The 13,812-nt window shown below is 37.0% G+C and overlaps 1 protein-coding gene across 1 annotated transcript in view; it reads left to right on the top strand.

Moving 5' to 3' along the window:
* The window catches only part of LOC306884525 (plexin domain-containing protein 2-like), a 60,837-nt gene that overhangs the window by 26,492 nt on the left and 20,533 nt on the right, over nucleotides 1-13,812 (top strand). The window contains exons 2-6 of the mRNA XM_079440457.1: nucleotides 2,639-2,838; nucleotides 7,515-7,661; nucleotides 8,204-8,273; nucleotides 9,857-9,979; nucleotides 10,320-10,438. Of these exons, the coding sequence (XP_079296583.1) occupies nucleotides 2,639-2,838; nucleotides 7,515-7,661; nucleotides 8,204-8,273; nucleotides 9,857-9,979; nucleotides 10,320-10,438 (659 nt within the window). The remainder of the gene's footprint in view (nucleotides 1-2,638; nucleotides 2,839-7,514; nucleotides 7,662-8,203; nucleotides 8,274-9,856; nucleotides 9,980-10,319; nucleotides 10,439-13,812) is intronic.

The raw sequence follows: 13,812 nt of genomic DNA, 5'->3' as shown, positions 1-13,812 counted from the left end.
TTTTGTGTATTTGGTGTAATGCAATTTGTTTGTGCAGTTTAAGGTTAAAAAAACATTGTTTTCCACATACTGTACATTATTGTTGCTCCTCTATGCTCTGCCTTTCTGAAATGCGTAGATTTTTTACAAAGCTCATCGTTTTGAGAAGTGAGGTGTGCTCTGATTGGCCAGCTATCCAGTGCGTTGTGATTGGACGAATACCTCAAGCGTGTGACGGAAATGTGACACCGTGTCCTGGCGCCACGAGACAAAAACAGTAAAACCCATTATAAACGAGCCATTTGTTGCATCCTGTGGGGACATGATTATAATGACTTATACTGTCTTTTTACGCATTGCGATACATCGCGCCGCCTAAACATTACCATGTCTGCATTTGTGATTTGGAGAAACGACAAACAACAAGCACTACTCTACACTGCTCAAACTCGCGTTTGAATAGTCAGTGGCAAATTCTTTAAATATGAAAACATACTTACAGGCTGTGAGTCATAATTGCCAGACTGTCCTTGCTAAGTAGGAATTGCCCCACTTTATAGAAACAGCCTTTGAGTGTAGCTGGCAAGCTAACGTTACTCCCAGGTTCAGGAAATAGTTCTCCGTAAAATGCGCTGCACACACTCTAATATTTGGGTTGAACTGTTCTGGAACGGTGTTGTAAATACAACTTAACCACTGATTTCTAATTGTGTTCTCTTTTGGAAGCCCAAACAAAGTAGTTTCGCTTTCACAACGAAACACAGCATCTCCAGGACATGGCACAGTCGGCTGCGAGAATAAAAATCACGGCCTCTTTCATTGCGTATATATCTGGGCGGTGTTATGCAAATCTTCCCACATAGTGATGTAGACATGTGGGGGCGTGTTTAAATGAGCCGTTTTAGGGGGGCGTGGACGAGTCTTAACTTTTATGAAGAATATCTCTTTGGGTTTGAGACTTTAGTCTTGGCAACTTTAGGGATCTTATCTATGCACGAACAGCTTGTAACACTCCAAAAAGAAAGGAGAACTTGAAATCGCATCATATGACCCCTTTATAAACATAATAGTATTATAATATAAAAACAAATGTATTATAATATTAATAGTATTATTATTTTAAATTATAATACTATTTTACATTTACTGTATTTTTGATCAAATAAATGCAGCCTTGTTGAGCATAAGATACTTCTTTCAGAAACATTTAAAAAATAACCCCAAACTTTTGAAGAGTAATGTATTTGCATATTTAGATGAGTTTTTAGTACAAATGGTTCAATCTTTCTATCACAGTTTAATATTTTATTATCCTAAACGCATATCTTGTAAGGAACTAACTAAATTTTGTGTCTACAAAACAGGAGCACAAAGCGTGTGAGAGAGGATGAGTGTGAGCTCTGGTTCAGGAAAGAAGAGCTGCTGCATGCTAATCAGATGCGTTCATATACAGACCCAGCCCTGCAAGCTATATTGAGTAGTAGACAAAGAATTAAGAATATTTATGGCTAATTTTTGTCTCTGTTATCCCTCCATTCCATTGTAGAGAACACTTGTAATGCTAAATGTCTTTCTACCCACTTTACTGCTGCAGTACACACAAGTCCATGTATTCTACAGGAAAGTTTGATGTATTTAAGCATACATTATCTATAAAGCATTAGACAAACATTAGCCATCTCTGTATGGAATCTGAATGAAGATCAACCCAAGCTGTTGAAGCCTAAACTACTTCTCCTTTCCTCGATTGACCTCAGCTTCTAAAAACACCAGATTATAACTAAACCTGTACAGATAACCACATTGGACTTTTAGTTTAGATTAAGCTGGTGTTTAGAGAGTTCTAACCCACATTCCAGGCTGATTCATTGGTCCCTTCTTTTTGTTTCTTCTTTTTCCCCTTCTTTTTGTTTAGTCTGCTCAATCACATTATGAAGTGCTTTTTGTGATTCCCACTTTGGCCGTTCAGCTGCCCTGATTTCCAGTTTACACACTCCCATCATCTCTCACATCTTTATTTCCAATGAGAAGACTAAAGAGCAAAGTAAATAAAAGGTTTAATTAAACTCTGATCACATGAGACTTGATTTGCATAAGAATTTGGCCCCGTGTATGTGTTTGTGTGTGAATAAGAGAAAGAGTTTAGGCACATAAAGAGTGATGTACAGACCAAAGAAGAATAAAAGCAGACTGGGATGGTCTGAGACTCTTGGCTCACCATTTTTTTTTACGTTTCACCCTCAGCTCTCACAGAAGCCGTTTGGTGTTTCATTGTAACACCATGCCTCAATTTAACAATAAACCAAGTGTCAGGAATACACTGGACCGTCTTCTTTATTATGACTACAGTTAAACAGGTTAATCTGGAACAAAATGGAGCTGTTTTTATTGCAGAATGAGAGAGGGAGAATAAAGAAAAAGTTATGCTTTTTGAATCTGTATAAACCATATAAAAAAATGTGTAAGCATTTGACATAAAGCAATGAAACCAATTCTCATGTCCTCTGTAAACATTTTTAGTAACAAGCTTTGAAGAGGGAGTTCTGTCTGCATTTTCGAAAGAAGCAAGCATAATTTCTTCCGAAATGAAACTTTGTGTTATGTAATGTCAAAATGTTCTCATACTCATAGGATTGACTGTTGTTTTGTGTTGTTCCAGGAGCTGCTTATTCAGTTCTTCAAGGATGGTCACAGGATGATGATGTCACTGTGGAGCTGTTGAGGAGGAGACGCTGGCTTTTCCTGGAGCCCCCTCCAATGGAAAGTAACAAAGCCAGTCAAGACAGTTTGAAGCCTGAGTCTCAGGATTCACCTGGTATACTTTCTGATGAAGATGCAGACAACAGCTCCCAAATAATGGTACCCTTTAAACTTTAACAAAACATAAATTTTCCCTAAGAGGCCATTCACACAGAATGCCTTTTTCCATTCCACTGCGCTACTTTTCATTGTTTTCCTAAGTAAACACACGCTAGACTGACATCTTTGACGATTGTCACTCACACTTCACATGGCATTCTAAAAATGAGGTTTCTCAAGTTGAAAAATGTTCTACTTTTAAGAAACTGAGACAGGTTATCAAACCCCGGGTCATGAAAATGAAAATTCTGTCTTTAATTAATCACCCTAATGTCATTCCAAACCCATTAGACCTTCGTTCATCTTCAGAACATCAATTATTTTTAATGAAATCCGAGAGCTTTCTGACCCTCCATAACACAACTACCACATTCATGGCCCAGAAATGTATGAAAGGACATCAATAAAATAGTCCATGTGACATCAGTGGTTTAACCATAATTTTAATGAAGAATTTTAATGAAGCTATGAGAATACTTTTTGTGTGCAAATAAAACAAAGGTTTTTTGACAATTTCCTCTCTTTCGTGCCAGAATTTTGGGGGGCTGTCAGGGCCGTCAGCACGAGTGAGAACTGGGGAATTGGATTAGGGTTTGGCTAACGAGCCAGTGCTAGAGAATTAATGCAAAAGTGATGAAAACTAGTAAGTAAATGAAGGCAACACACACAGAAGGCTGTTCTAATATTACTGTACATGATTTTTCCCAAGCATTCCAATATGCAAATATTTTAAATGAAAACATAAGCCACTTAAAATGAAGAAAATGATCAACATAACTGATATTAAAAATGGTAAACAAGCGCTGCTTTGTTTACGTTTCATATATCTGCGTATATATCGTATATCCTTGTTTCGGTTTCTCCTTTTAAACGAGGAATACTATTGATAGTTGATATAGACAGTTCATTCCTCTTACACAGAACACGCGTGTTAGTTTGTAGTCGGCTGTAGTCTGAGCTGTGTGTTCAAGTGCAGAGTTTGGTCCAGATGCTGTTGACGCGAGGCGACAACACCGTCAGCTTTCATCGCCGCTAGGTCTTTAAAGTTGGCTTGGTGTGTCCCGGCCTTTGTGGGTCTTTCATTTTTGGGTGAACTGTCCCTTTAAAAATAACAAACTTTATTAACTTTTTTAAGCTTTAATAATAATCTATCTATCTGTCTGTCTGTCTGTCTGAGGGTCCATGTGATGCTGGCGAATGAGTGCCTGGGCTAATTAAACTCTAATGTGCACTATAAGCAGTTGTACATCCATCTGTGTGATCATTTTAACCATATGAAAAACATCATGCACACGTTTTTTAGTTTCCCACATAATGATTACTTCAAAGCACTGTGTGTGTATACAGTATGTAGTTGGTAATTTTTCTGTCCATGAGCTGGTTTCTTTGTTGTTTTACAAGGTCTGTGTGATGGAGTTTTAGTGTTTGAACTCCTACCAGCTCCCATATACAAACACATTTCTGTATAAACACTCATACACGCATACACCTGTTGCATCATTGCATGCACAACAAAGTGCTTCTGTCATTTTTTTATTTTTTGAGTTTCAAAGGACTGAATTTCTATTGCTTTTTACGACATGGCCTCAGGCTTTAGTTTAGCCTTTTAGGTTTTTGTTTGCTTTATTTTCAGCCTGTGTCTTTCTGCTTTTGCACTTTAACAGATTAAACTGTCAAAGTTTATGTACCTTATATTCACCTCTCCTTAACTCTGACACATTTCTTTCTTTATGAGAATTATATTATTCATATAGTTCCATGCTGAATTCCAGGCTGTTTGATAAGACAGTGCAGACATTTAGGATCAAGTGTTTTCCTCATAGGGTTTTACAGACAGCCTAACTTTGCTCAGTAAACAACAGGATCAATCTGGGACGATTTCATTAATGCTCTAAATGTCATGTCCAGTGGGTCTTCTTTTGGATTGTTGCTTCGTCATGCATCATGTCTTCCACTCATGTGTCCATACAGGAATTCATATAGATTTGTAATGGTATATTTTTTTAGCTTTTTTTTATCTTTGTTATGACAGGACAGTGGAGCAGAGACAGGAACTGACTGGAGAGGAAAGCAGGGAACAGAATCAAACTCATTACAGTGCCTAGCAAAAGTATTCACACCCCTTAATGTTTTTCACTTTTTTTTTTTTTGCTGCCTTATGTTAAACTGCATTAAATTACTTTTTTTCCACATTAATCTACACTCCATACACCATAATGGTAAAGCAAAAAAAAAAAACGGGGTTTTAACATCTTTGTAAACTTATTAAAAATAAAAAACTTAAATAATTCCATTGCATAACTATTCATACCCTAATCTGGGACAATTGAAATTTAGCTCAGAAGCATTTATATTGCTTGTAGATGTTACTACACTTTGAGTGAAGTTAACCTGTGGCAAATTCAGTTGAATGGGTATGATTTGGAAAGGCACACATCTTAATAAAAGGTCTAATAGCTGATAATGCATATCAGAGCATATCAAGCCCTGAGGTCCAAAGAACTGCCTGTAGAGCTCAGAAACAGGTTTGTGTCAAGCCACACATCTGGGGAAGAGTTCAGAAAAAAATTCTGCTTCATTGAAGGGTCACAGAAGCATGTTGACTCCGTTACCCTTAATGGAAGAAGTTTGAAACAACCAGGATTCTTCCTAGAGCTGGCCAAACTGAGCAACTGGTGGAGAAAGGCTTTGGTTAGTGTGGTGACTGAGAACCTGATGGTCACTCTAGTTGAGCTCCATGATCATATATGCAGATCGGAGAAACTTACAGAAGGATAAACATCACTGCAACACTCCACTGATCTGGGCTTTATGGCGGTGAATACACATGAAAACACAATCGGGACCCTCAGACTGTGAGAAACAAGATTCTGTGGTCTGATGAACCTCAGTTCTTAGCATCATGTTTGAAGGAAACCAGCTCTGCTCATCACCTGCGGAGTACCATCCCAAAATTAAAATGTGCTTGTCGCAGCCTCATGCTGTGGGGCTGTTTTTCAGCGGCAGGGACTGAGGGACTCATCAGAGTAGAAGAAAAGCTCAGTGCATCAAAATATTGAGATGGCCCTAATGAAAATCTAGCCCAGAGCATTCAGAACCTCAGACTGGGCAGAAGGTTTAACTTCCAACAGGACAGTGACCCTAAGCACACAGCAAGAGTGGCTTATACACAACGCTGTGAATGTCCTTTAGTGGCCCGGCCACAGCCTGAGATTAAACCCAGTCAAATATTTCTGGAGAAACCTGAAAATCTGTATCTGTCCCCATCCAACCCGACAGAGCTTGAGAGGTGAAGAAGTGAGGAGAAGAATGGCAGATAATTGCCAAATGCTGATGAGAAAAGCTTGTCACATCAAACAAAAAAGACTTGAGACTGTAAAGGTGCTTCAGCTAAATATTTAGTTAAGGGTATGAATACTTATGCAATGTACTTTTATTTTATTTTTAATAAATTTACAAAGTTGTGACAATTCTGTTTTTGGTTTGTCAATATGGTGTATGGAGTGTAGATTGATGTGGGAAAAAAAGTAATTTAAAGTGGTTTAACATAAGGCAGCAACATAAAACATGAAAAAATGTGGTATGAATACTTTCGCAAGACATTGTAAATGTCATGAATAATCATGTCACACTCATAGCCTTAGTCATGTGATCAAGTGTTTTTGTCACGCATTAGACTAATTGGTAGACAAAATATTAATTTTGGTTTGTTTTTTAAAAGCCTGATTTTTATAATAATTGGATCACTGATGATGGCGTTTGGAGAAAATAATTTGTAATGGTCAGTAAATTGAGGGATACAATTTCTCTGGGTTGATTTTCTTTCCATTAGCTGGTCATGCTCTTCTGTCCCCGTCCAAAGCATTATGCTGTTACTAATCAGCACTCCTCATGGGTTGTGTTTCTCCTGGCACTCAGATTTTCCATCCATCTGTTTGGCATATGTAACCTGCAGAACTGTTCATTTAGTTAAAAAGTTTTTATATTGTAACTTTTGCTCGTAAATATATATACAGTACCAGGAACTTTTGATTGTAAGTACTGGATGTGTACACCCACATACATAAATCCACACATATCAAAACACATACAGTATATGCCTTATGTATTATATGACCTTGCATCTCTATCACCTCTTTCTCAAATCTTTCTCTCACCCAGCTGGTGAAATGATTGACCTGTTGTTCTTTTCACCTAAGTGGATAGGGAGAACTGGGCTAAAAGAACTCACTTGACCCTTTTTGCTGTTTTGTTATCATCATATTTTCCAGACAGAGGCTAGACAACTCTACAGGTGCTGAATAAACCTCTTAGTGACCCTCATAAATATGTGGTCAGCATTGAAAATACATATAAACAAACGGAGATCGTTGTAAACACACCTCTCTAATTTTTTCTTTCGGGAGAGTGTTTGGGTGTGTTTTTAATACTGAAAGACCTGAAATGGTATTTGTTTGTGATGTGATAATCAAAATGGGCTTGTGGCCCTTGGTTGCTAAAAGCCTACCATAAACAAATATGGATTGTGTTGGGGCGTTTATTAAAGTGATCGTTCACCGAAAAGTGAACATTTCTGTGGTTATTTAAACGAACATGCTGTTCCAGTCCTGTATGATTTTCTTGACAGTAAGTATTGTGTCCTTTAACCTGACTGGCTGTCTGGTGTTTCCCCACAGGAGGACACAGATCATAACTACTACACCTCAAAGACTTATGGCCCCAGTGACCCTATGAGCAAAGAATTATGGGTAAATATTGATCAGATGGACAAGGAGAAGGTGAAGATTCATGGCATCCTGTCCAATACACACCGACAAGCAGCAGTAAGACAACATTCATTAATTCATTCAATCACTCATATACAAATAAAAAGCAGTACAGATCTTCTGAATTGCAAACTATATAAAATGGCTAAATTTATGAACGATTACTGTTTGCATTTTGGAAAAAAATCCTTTTGTCACTTATGGATGGGTTTGTCTGTTTGTGTGCATTATGAAAGTAACAGAACAAGTGCTGATCCTCAAATGCCACATTTCTCTGAAATGGGATCAGGTTTTGGTGTGTCGCCATCCCATTACTGGAACAGACTGTGATATCTTCACATTGCTCTTTCCAAACAAAAGAAACCACAGCAGAGAAGCGCACCATAGATTTAGGACAGAAGTCAAATTTATTAGCAGAGTTATGTTTGCTTTAGCCGACCACAGAATGGGACTCTGTCTAGATCTACACTTGCTGTATGTTTTATTGAAAACACTGCCTCTCTTTCACTGTCTCTGATTAATAGTTTTATATAGATTCTGCTTATTGTTTAGATCTTTTTATAATTGCAAGTTAAACTTTGTCTTGTTTTCATCCTCAGCGGGTCAATCTCTCCTTTGATTTTCCATTTTATGGGCATTTGTTGCGAGAGATCACTGTTGCAACCGGCGGTAAGTAAACTGTCCGCCTGCGTGTAATGTGTGCAGCATAACCAATGATGAGGTTATAAGAGAGCATCTGCCTGCCTTCATACGATATGAGTATTATACGGCTGAAGCAGAACATATGATCTATATGAGCTTAAAGAGGAATATATAATTGATTGGTTCTTACTTGTAGGCATAAGAGCTTGACTGTGAGTCACAGTGTTCCAGCGGATCAGGCTGTGTTTATCAGCAGTGAGAGGTTCCTCTTAATAACAGCTGACCGTGCATGCTGGAGATATGAGAGCATGTGTGGGGATTTTTATTATGATTGTGGTTCATGTGACTCACTGACTGCTGGAATGTGTCTAAGATGAAGCTGTGAGAGTGAGGGAAAGATAGAGACAGAAAAATGCCATATAATTTCTCCCTATAATTACATCAGTCATCTCTCTGCGGTTAGAAACGGTGAAACACAAGTGATCTGAATTTCCCAGTGAAGCCATGTTCTCAAGAGCAAAAAATTATGTACCATTTTAAGAGGTACTTTTCCTGCCTTAAGAATTTTTTAATAAACAGAACTGGAAAATGTTTGCTAAATTAGAGTGTGTATTTACATTAAGTGCAAAAAGCCCATTTTGTTGGCAAAGGCTTTTTGTATTAACTGTTGTCTGGTTCAATCAGACAAAATTGCTATAGAAACCCAGAGAGCAAGGACAGTGGATTTAGTGGACAGTGGATTTCCAATCACATTCTTCTCCCTGTTCCCATATCATATCAGCTGGAAGTTAAGTAAAAATTGAGAAAATATTTGAGAAGTGGAAATAAAGTGCCTAATGGGTATTTAATAAGCCTTTAATTGAAATTGGATGTGGTGTCCTCACATTGATCGGATGGCCTGGCACATTGACCACTCGAATTGTTACCATGTGGTCCACTTCTTGGATATTCGAGGACACCTTTACTGATCAGCATGTTCAATAAGGTTAGGGGTAGGTGTAGGGTTGTGCTTTAGAAATAGGGAGAAGTAAGTTAAAATATGAGTGAACATTGCTATAATAATTTTTGAGGATTTGTTTTTCTTTTTTATTGTCCCGTTTTTGTCTTAATTATTTTATTTGCATTGAATTGAATATAATGCGTTTTTAAGTGCTCTGTGTTTACAGGGTAAGCGAAGTTGGTCAGCTTAGTCCAGGTTTGCTGAATTCCTGTGGAAAGATTTACATTGATTTAAGCAGACAAATACTGAAGACACATTTTAGATTATGTATGTGTGGAAGGTCCTCTCTCTTTTCTGTGAGTGGGATGGAAGGAGGCATTTATATGGCTAATTAGAGTATTAATCACTTTGGAGACAGGCCAGGGCTGTTTGCCAGGATGCATAGATGAGAAAGGAGGAGAGCACAGAGATTAGGAGTAGAAAGACAAGCACATGTTCATGCATTGGTGCCAAAAAAAAACTTTTTTACATAAACAAATTGAGTGTTTTTATCTTATTTTCATCCTGAAGATCAGATTTGAAAAGTATTTTTATTATTATTTTATATTAAGAATGAGTATTGTAAAGGTTAATAGATTGTGTGTGTATGTTTCTGTTTGTGTGTTTTCAGGGTTCATCTACACAGGAGATGTGGTTCACCGAATGTTGACAGCGACACAATATATCGCTCCACTTATGGCAAACTTTGACCCCAGCCTCTCCAGAAACTCAACTGTCATCTATTTTGACAATGGTAAGAGACAGATGCACTGGAATGTGTGTGTATGTGTGAGAGAGACAGAGGGTGTCCTATCTGACAGAAATATTTAGTGGAAAAATATATTGGAACAGAAATATCCAATATATATCTGTCAGACCTTCCCATCTTCAAATGCACACGCCCATCAAAAACACTGTACCTTGACTTGCCATAAATCAAATGTGTCATGTTATGTTTTCCAGATGCTCTTGTTTACAGAGGCGATCAGAAGCTGAAACTGTATTATTAGTAGAGAATATAAGTATTAAATATATCCTCATTAATATGCAAAATCATATTTCAAATATTATGTAAATGTCTGCGTGTTTCTTAGGAACTGCTTTGGTTGTCCAGTGGGATCACGTCCATCTTCAGGATTCTTATAATCAAGGGAGTTTCACCTTCCAGGCCACATTACACAGCGATGGACGCATTGTCTTTGCTTACAAAGAGGTCTGAAGGATATTTTTTCTTTTCTTCCTCCATATGTCTTTCATCCTGTTTTCTATTTCTCTCTCTGTCTGTGACATGGCTTTTCTGTGATTACTTTCTGTTCCATCAGAGTTTGTGTGATTGTGTCAGTGCCACTGTCTTTTCAATTTGCCACATACAAACATGGTCAGGGACCATATAATGGCAAAGTGAAGTATCCAGTACAGTTAAAATATTCCATCAGTTTCACAAATCATGTGCAGTCAAGTGTGAAATACACAAATCCATTTTACTCATCAAATAAATCAATTATATTCAACTTTGTTATATATTTTTATGTTTTATAGTATATAAATCTATACATGTATAATATTTATATTATATTTATATATAACAATATTGTAACCCTGTAGTCAGAAGACATTCTTGTAAATGCTGTTGAGATTTATTTGATTATTGCAAATCATATTCTGCCCACAAACATTGTAAATCATGTGCAGTCAAATGTGACATGCTTGAAATGCATGAAATCCATTTTAATCATCAACTAAATCAGCTGTTTAACCTTTTTATATATTTTTATGTATGATGTCTCATATTACATATATGACATAATAACATATATGACATATGTTACATAAATATCACCTAATGGATAGAGAGTTGAACTTGTAACCCGAAGGTTGTGGGTTCGAGTCTCAGGTCCGGCAGGGATTGTAGGTGGGGGGAGTGAATAACCAACACTCTCTCCACCCTCAATACCACGACTGAGGTGAGACCCTTGAGCAAGGCACTGAACCCCCAACTGCTCCCCGGGTGCCGCATCATTGGCTGCCCACTGCTCCGGGTGTGTGCTCACTACTGTGTGTACACTTGGATGGGTTAAATGCAGAGCACCATTTCCGAGTATGTTTTAATTTAAAATTTAATTTATTAGATTCATATATAAATTTATAATATTTATATTCTATACGTGTACGTATGTGTGTGTGTGTGTATATGTATGTGGGTCATTGACGTATAAGGATTTTCGACAGGCCAATTTTAAAATACAAAAAATAATACTATTTACTGTAATAGTTCAAACATTAAGAATGTTGTGCACACATAAATTCATATTAAAATTTAAAATTAAGTGATTTTAGTGTTTTTTCATCTAGACGAATTGGCCGTAGCCTTAAAAAATATCATGTGGTGTGACCATGATTTATATTAAAATTAAATAATTTCCTTATCATGCTTAACATTTTTTAAAAATGTTCTCAGTATTTAAAGTGTTTAGAAACAAAGTATTTGCATTTAATGAGTTTTTGTAAATGATGATCTCTTATTTTTGTTCTATAATTTCAGCCTTCTTAAATGTAGTTAACAGACCTATTTTTCCTGCAAACTGCATAAAACTTTTTAAAAATACCATTCAGCAGTGATCAGGGGTGCAAACTTGTCACCTTTCGGCGAAATTCGCCGTTTTCACCTTAAAATATGTCATTCACGTGAATCGTGTAGATCTGTTTAAAAAAAATAAAAAACTTTTAAAAAATGAGGGGGGGGGGGGGCGTAGTCGTCGTCGTATCTGCGAGTCATCTGTGTCACGTCGCCTGTAGCGTTTTTTTCCCCTGTTGGCAAAGGAATGGACCCGCCCTACTCTGCCTCTGATTGGCTTACCTTAATGTTCTTTTCCTCATCCAACCAATCTCACTCCTGAAGCCTAACGTTTAGACGCTGCAGGCAACTGTCCATATTTCAGACGGAATGCATTTGTATCTGCTGTAAATTATGGTGTTCCAGTTTAAATGGTGAATACAGCGTGAGGCTGCAGGGTTTTTTTGTTTTGTTTTGCATGAGGCTGCTGTTGCGATAGCTATGAAGATTGTAATTTATGTTATCGCTACATTAGTTCGCTACCCTTTGCAAAAATGCTCCTCAGTCTCAACCTTAACATTTGTCTCACATATCAGTAAGCTATTACTCTGACATGAAGTCGATTTGAGAACTGCTCGACCTACAAGTAAAGCATACCATTTAATGTACAGTAATATTAGTATCACTCAGCTGAAGTGGAGGCAGCGCTAAGTGTCAGCATGTAACAGCCTGTTTCAAGATGGAGAAACACCTCGCGTTTAGCCCGTCAGCTGCTTCAAAAATTTGAGTGCTGAAATTAAGATTTACAGTGGTTTATTTGCCCTGACTACGTTCATGTAAAATCTTAACAACAATCCTTGTTAATTGTAGACCGTAGTTGTCGCTCAAACGTCTTTTAATCATATAAAGATGTTTATCCTTGAATGGTGCACTGCAAAATATGCTTTTCCTTTTTTGTGTTTTCAAACTCAAAAACTTTGTGTTTTTGTCTGGTTTCTAGTCCAAATTTATTTAAAAATTCTTAAATCAAGAAGCATTTTCTAGACAAGTAAATTTACTGTCTTGTTTTTAGAAAAAAAGGTCCAAATTAAGTGAGGTTTCCTTAAAACAAACAAAATAATCTGCAAATACTGTAAACAAAATAATCTTGTTTTCGGTTTGAAATAAGATTATTTTGACTTGACTTTTTTTCTGAAAAAAAAAAGATTTGATTTAATAATTATTAGATATTTGGACTGGAAACAAGACAAAAAGATGTAAGAAAAGCATTTTTTGCAGTGTGTAACATTTTCTCTATATAAAGCAGTTTGACTTGGCATTGTGTGTGAAATGTGCTATGTGTCTTAACTTTAGGTAGTTTAGTTTGTCACCTTTTTCATCTATGAGTTTGCACTCCTGAGTGATTCATATTTCAACCACAGAAATGAGATATTTTATTTTTATTTTAATACAGTTATTGCTATTATTGGTCGCACCACACGATGAGTGGTCGCTCCAAATGACAAAAATACCTTATATCATTAAAAATCTATTTAAAAAGACGTGTGAAATGTGCATCACGTGGCATTAACTGTAGACATTTCTTTAGCCCCAGTTATTTCTGTACTTTGTCCAATATTGGCTGCTCAATTGACCCTTTTGCCGGGAGTTTGATTAACAGGCAGTAAAAAAAAATTTTTGTAAAAAAAATTACAAAATTTGAACATGAGGCTTTGTTTCATACTAAAAGTAACCAGCTCTGTCTTTTCTGTCAGTGTCCTCTTTGCATCGTGATGTATTTTTCAATGCGTGAGAACATGATGTGTGGCATAAAAGTGCCATGGTTTGTCGGTCGTAGCAACAGTAACTAAGGGGGGGTGGGTCTTTGCAAAAGTTCAATTTAGAGGTTGCTGGCTCAGGTTCTGAGATGACGACATGAACATCTTTCTTATAGTAGAAAATTACTTCTGGAGTTTGTGCTAGACTGCAGGGTCAGAATTAACATGCTGCCTATGGTGAGCGTTTATTTTACTTTGCTTGGCAGTATAAACTGG

This window comes from Barbus barbus, assembly GCF_936440315.1.
Source record: "Barbus barbus genome assembly, chromosome: 2".
Taxonomy (NCBI): Eukaryota; Metazoa; Chordata; class Actinopteri; order Cypriniformes; family Cyprinidae; genus Barbus; species Barbus barbus.
The sequence above is the reverse complement of the archived record's forward strand: the minus strand, read 5'-3'. Positions and strand labels throughout refer to the sequence as shown.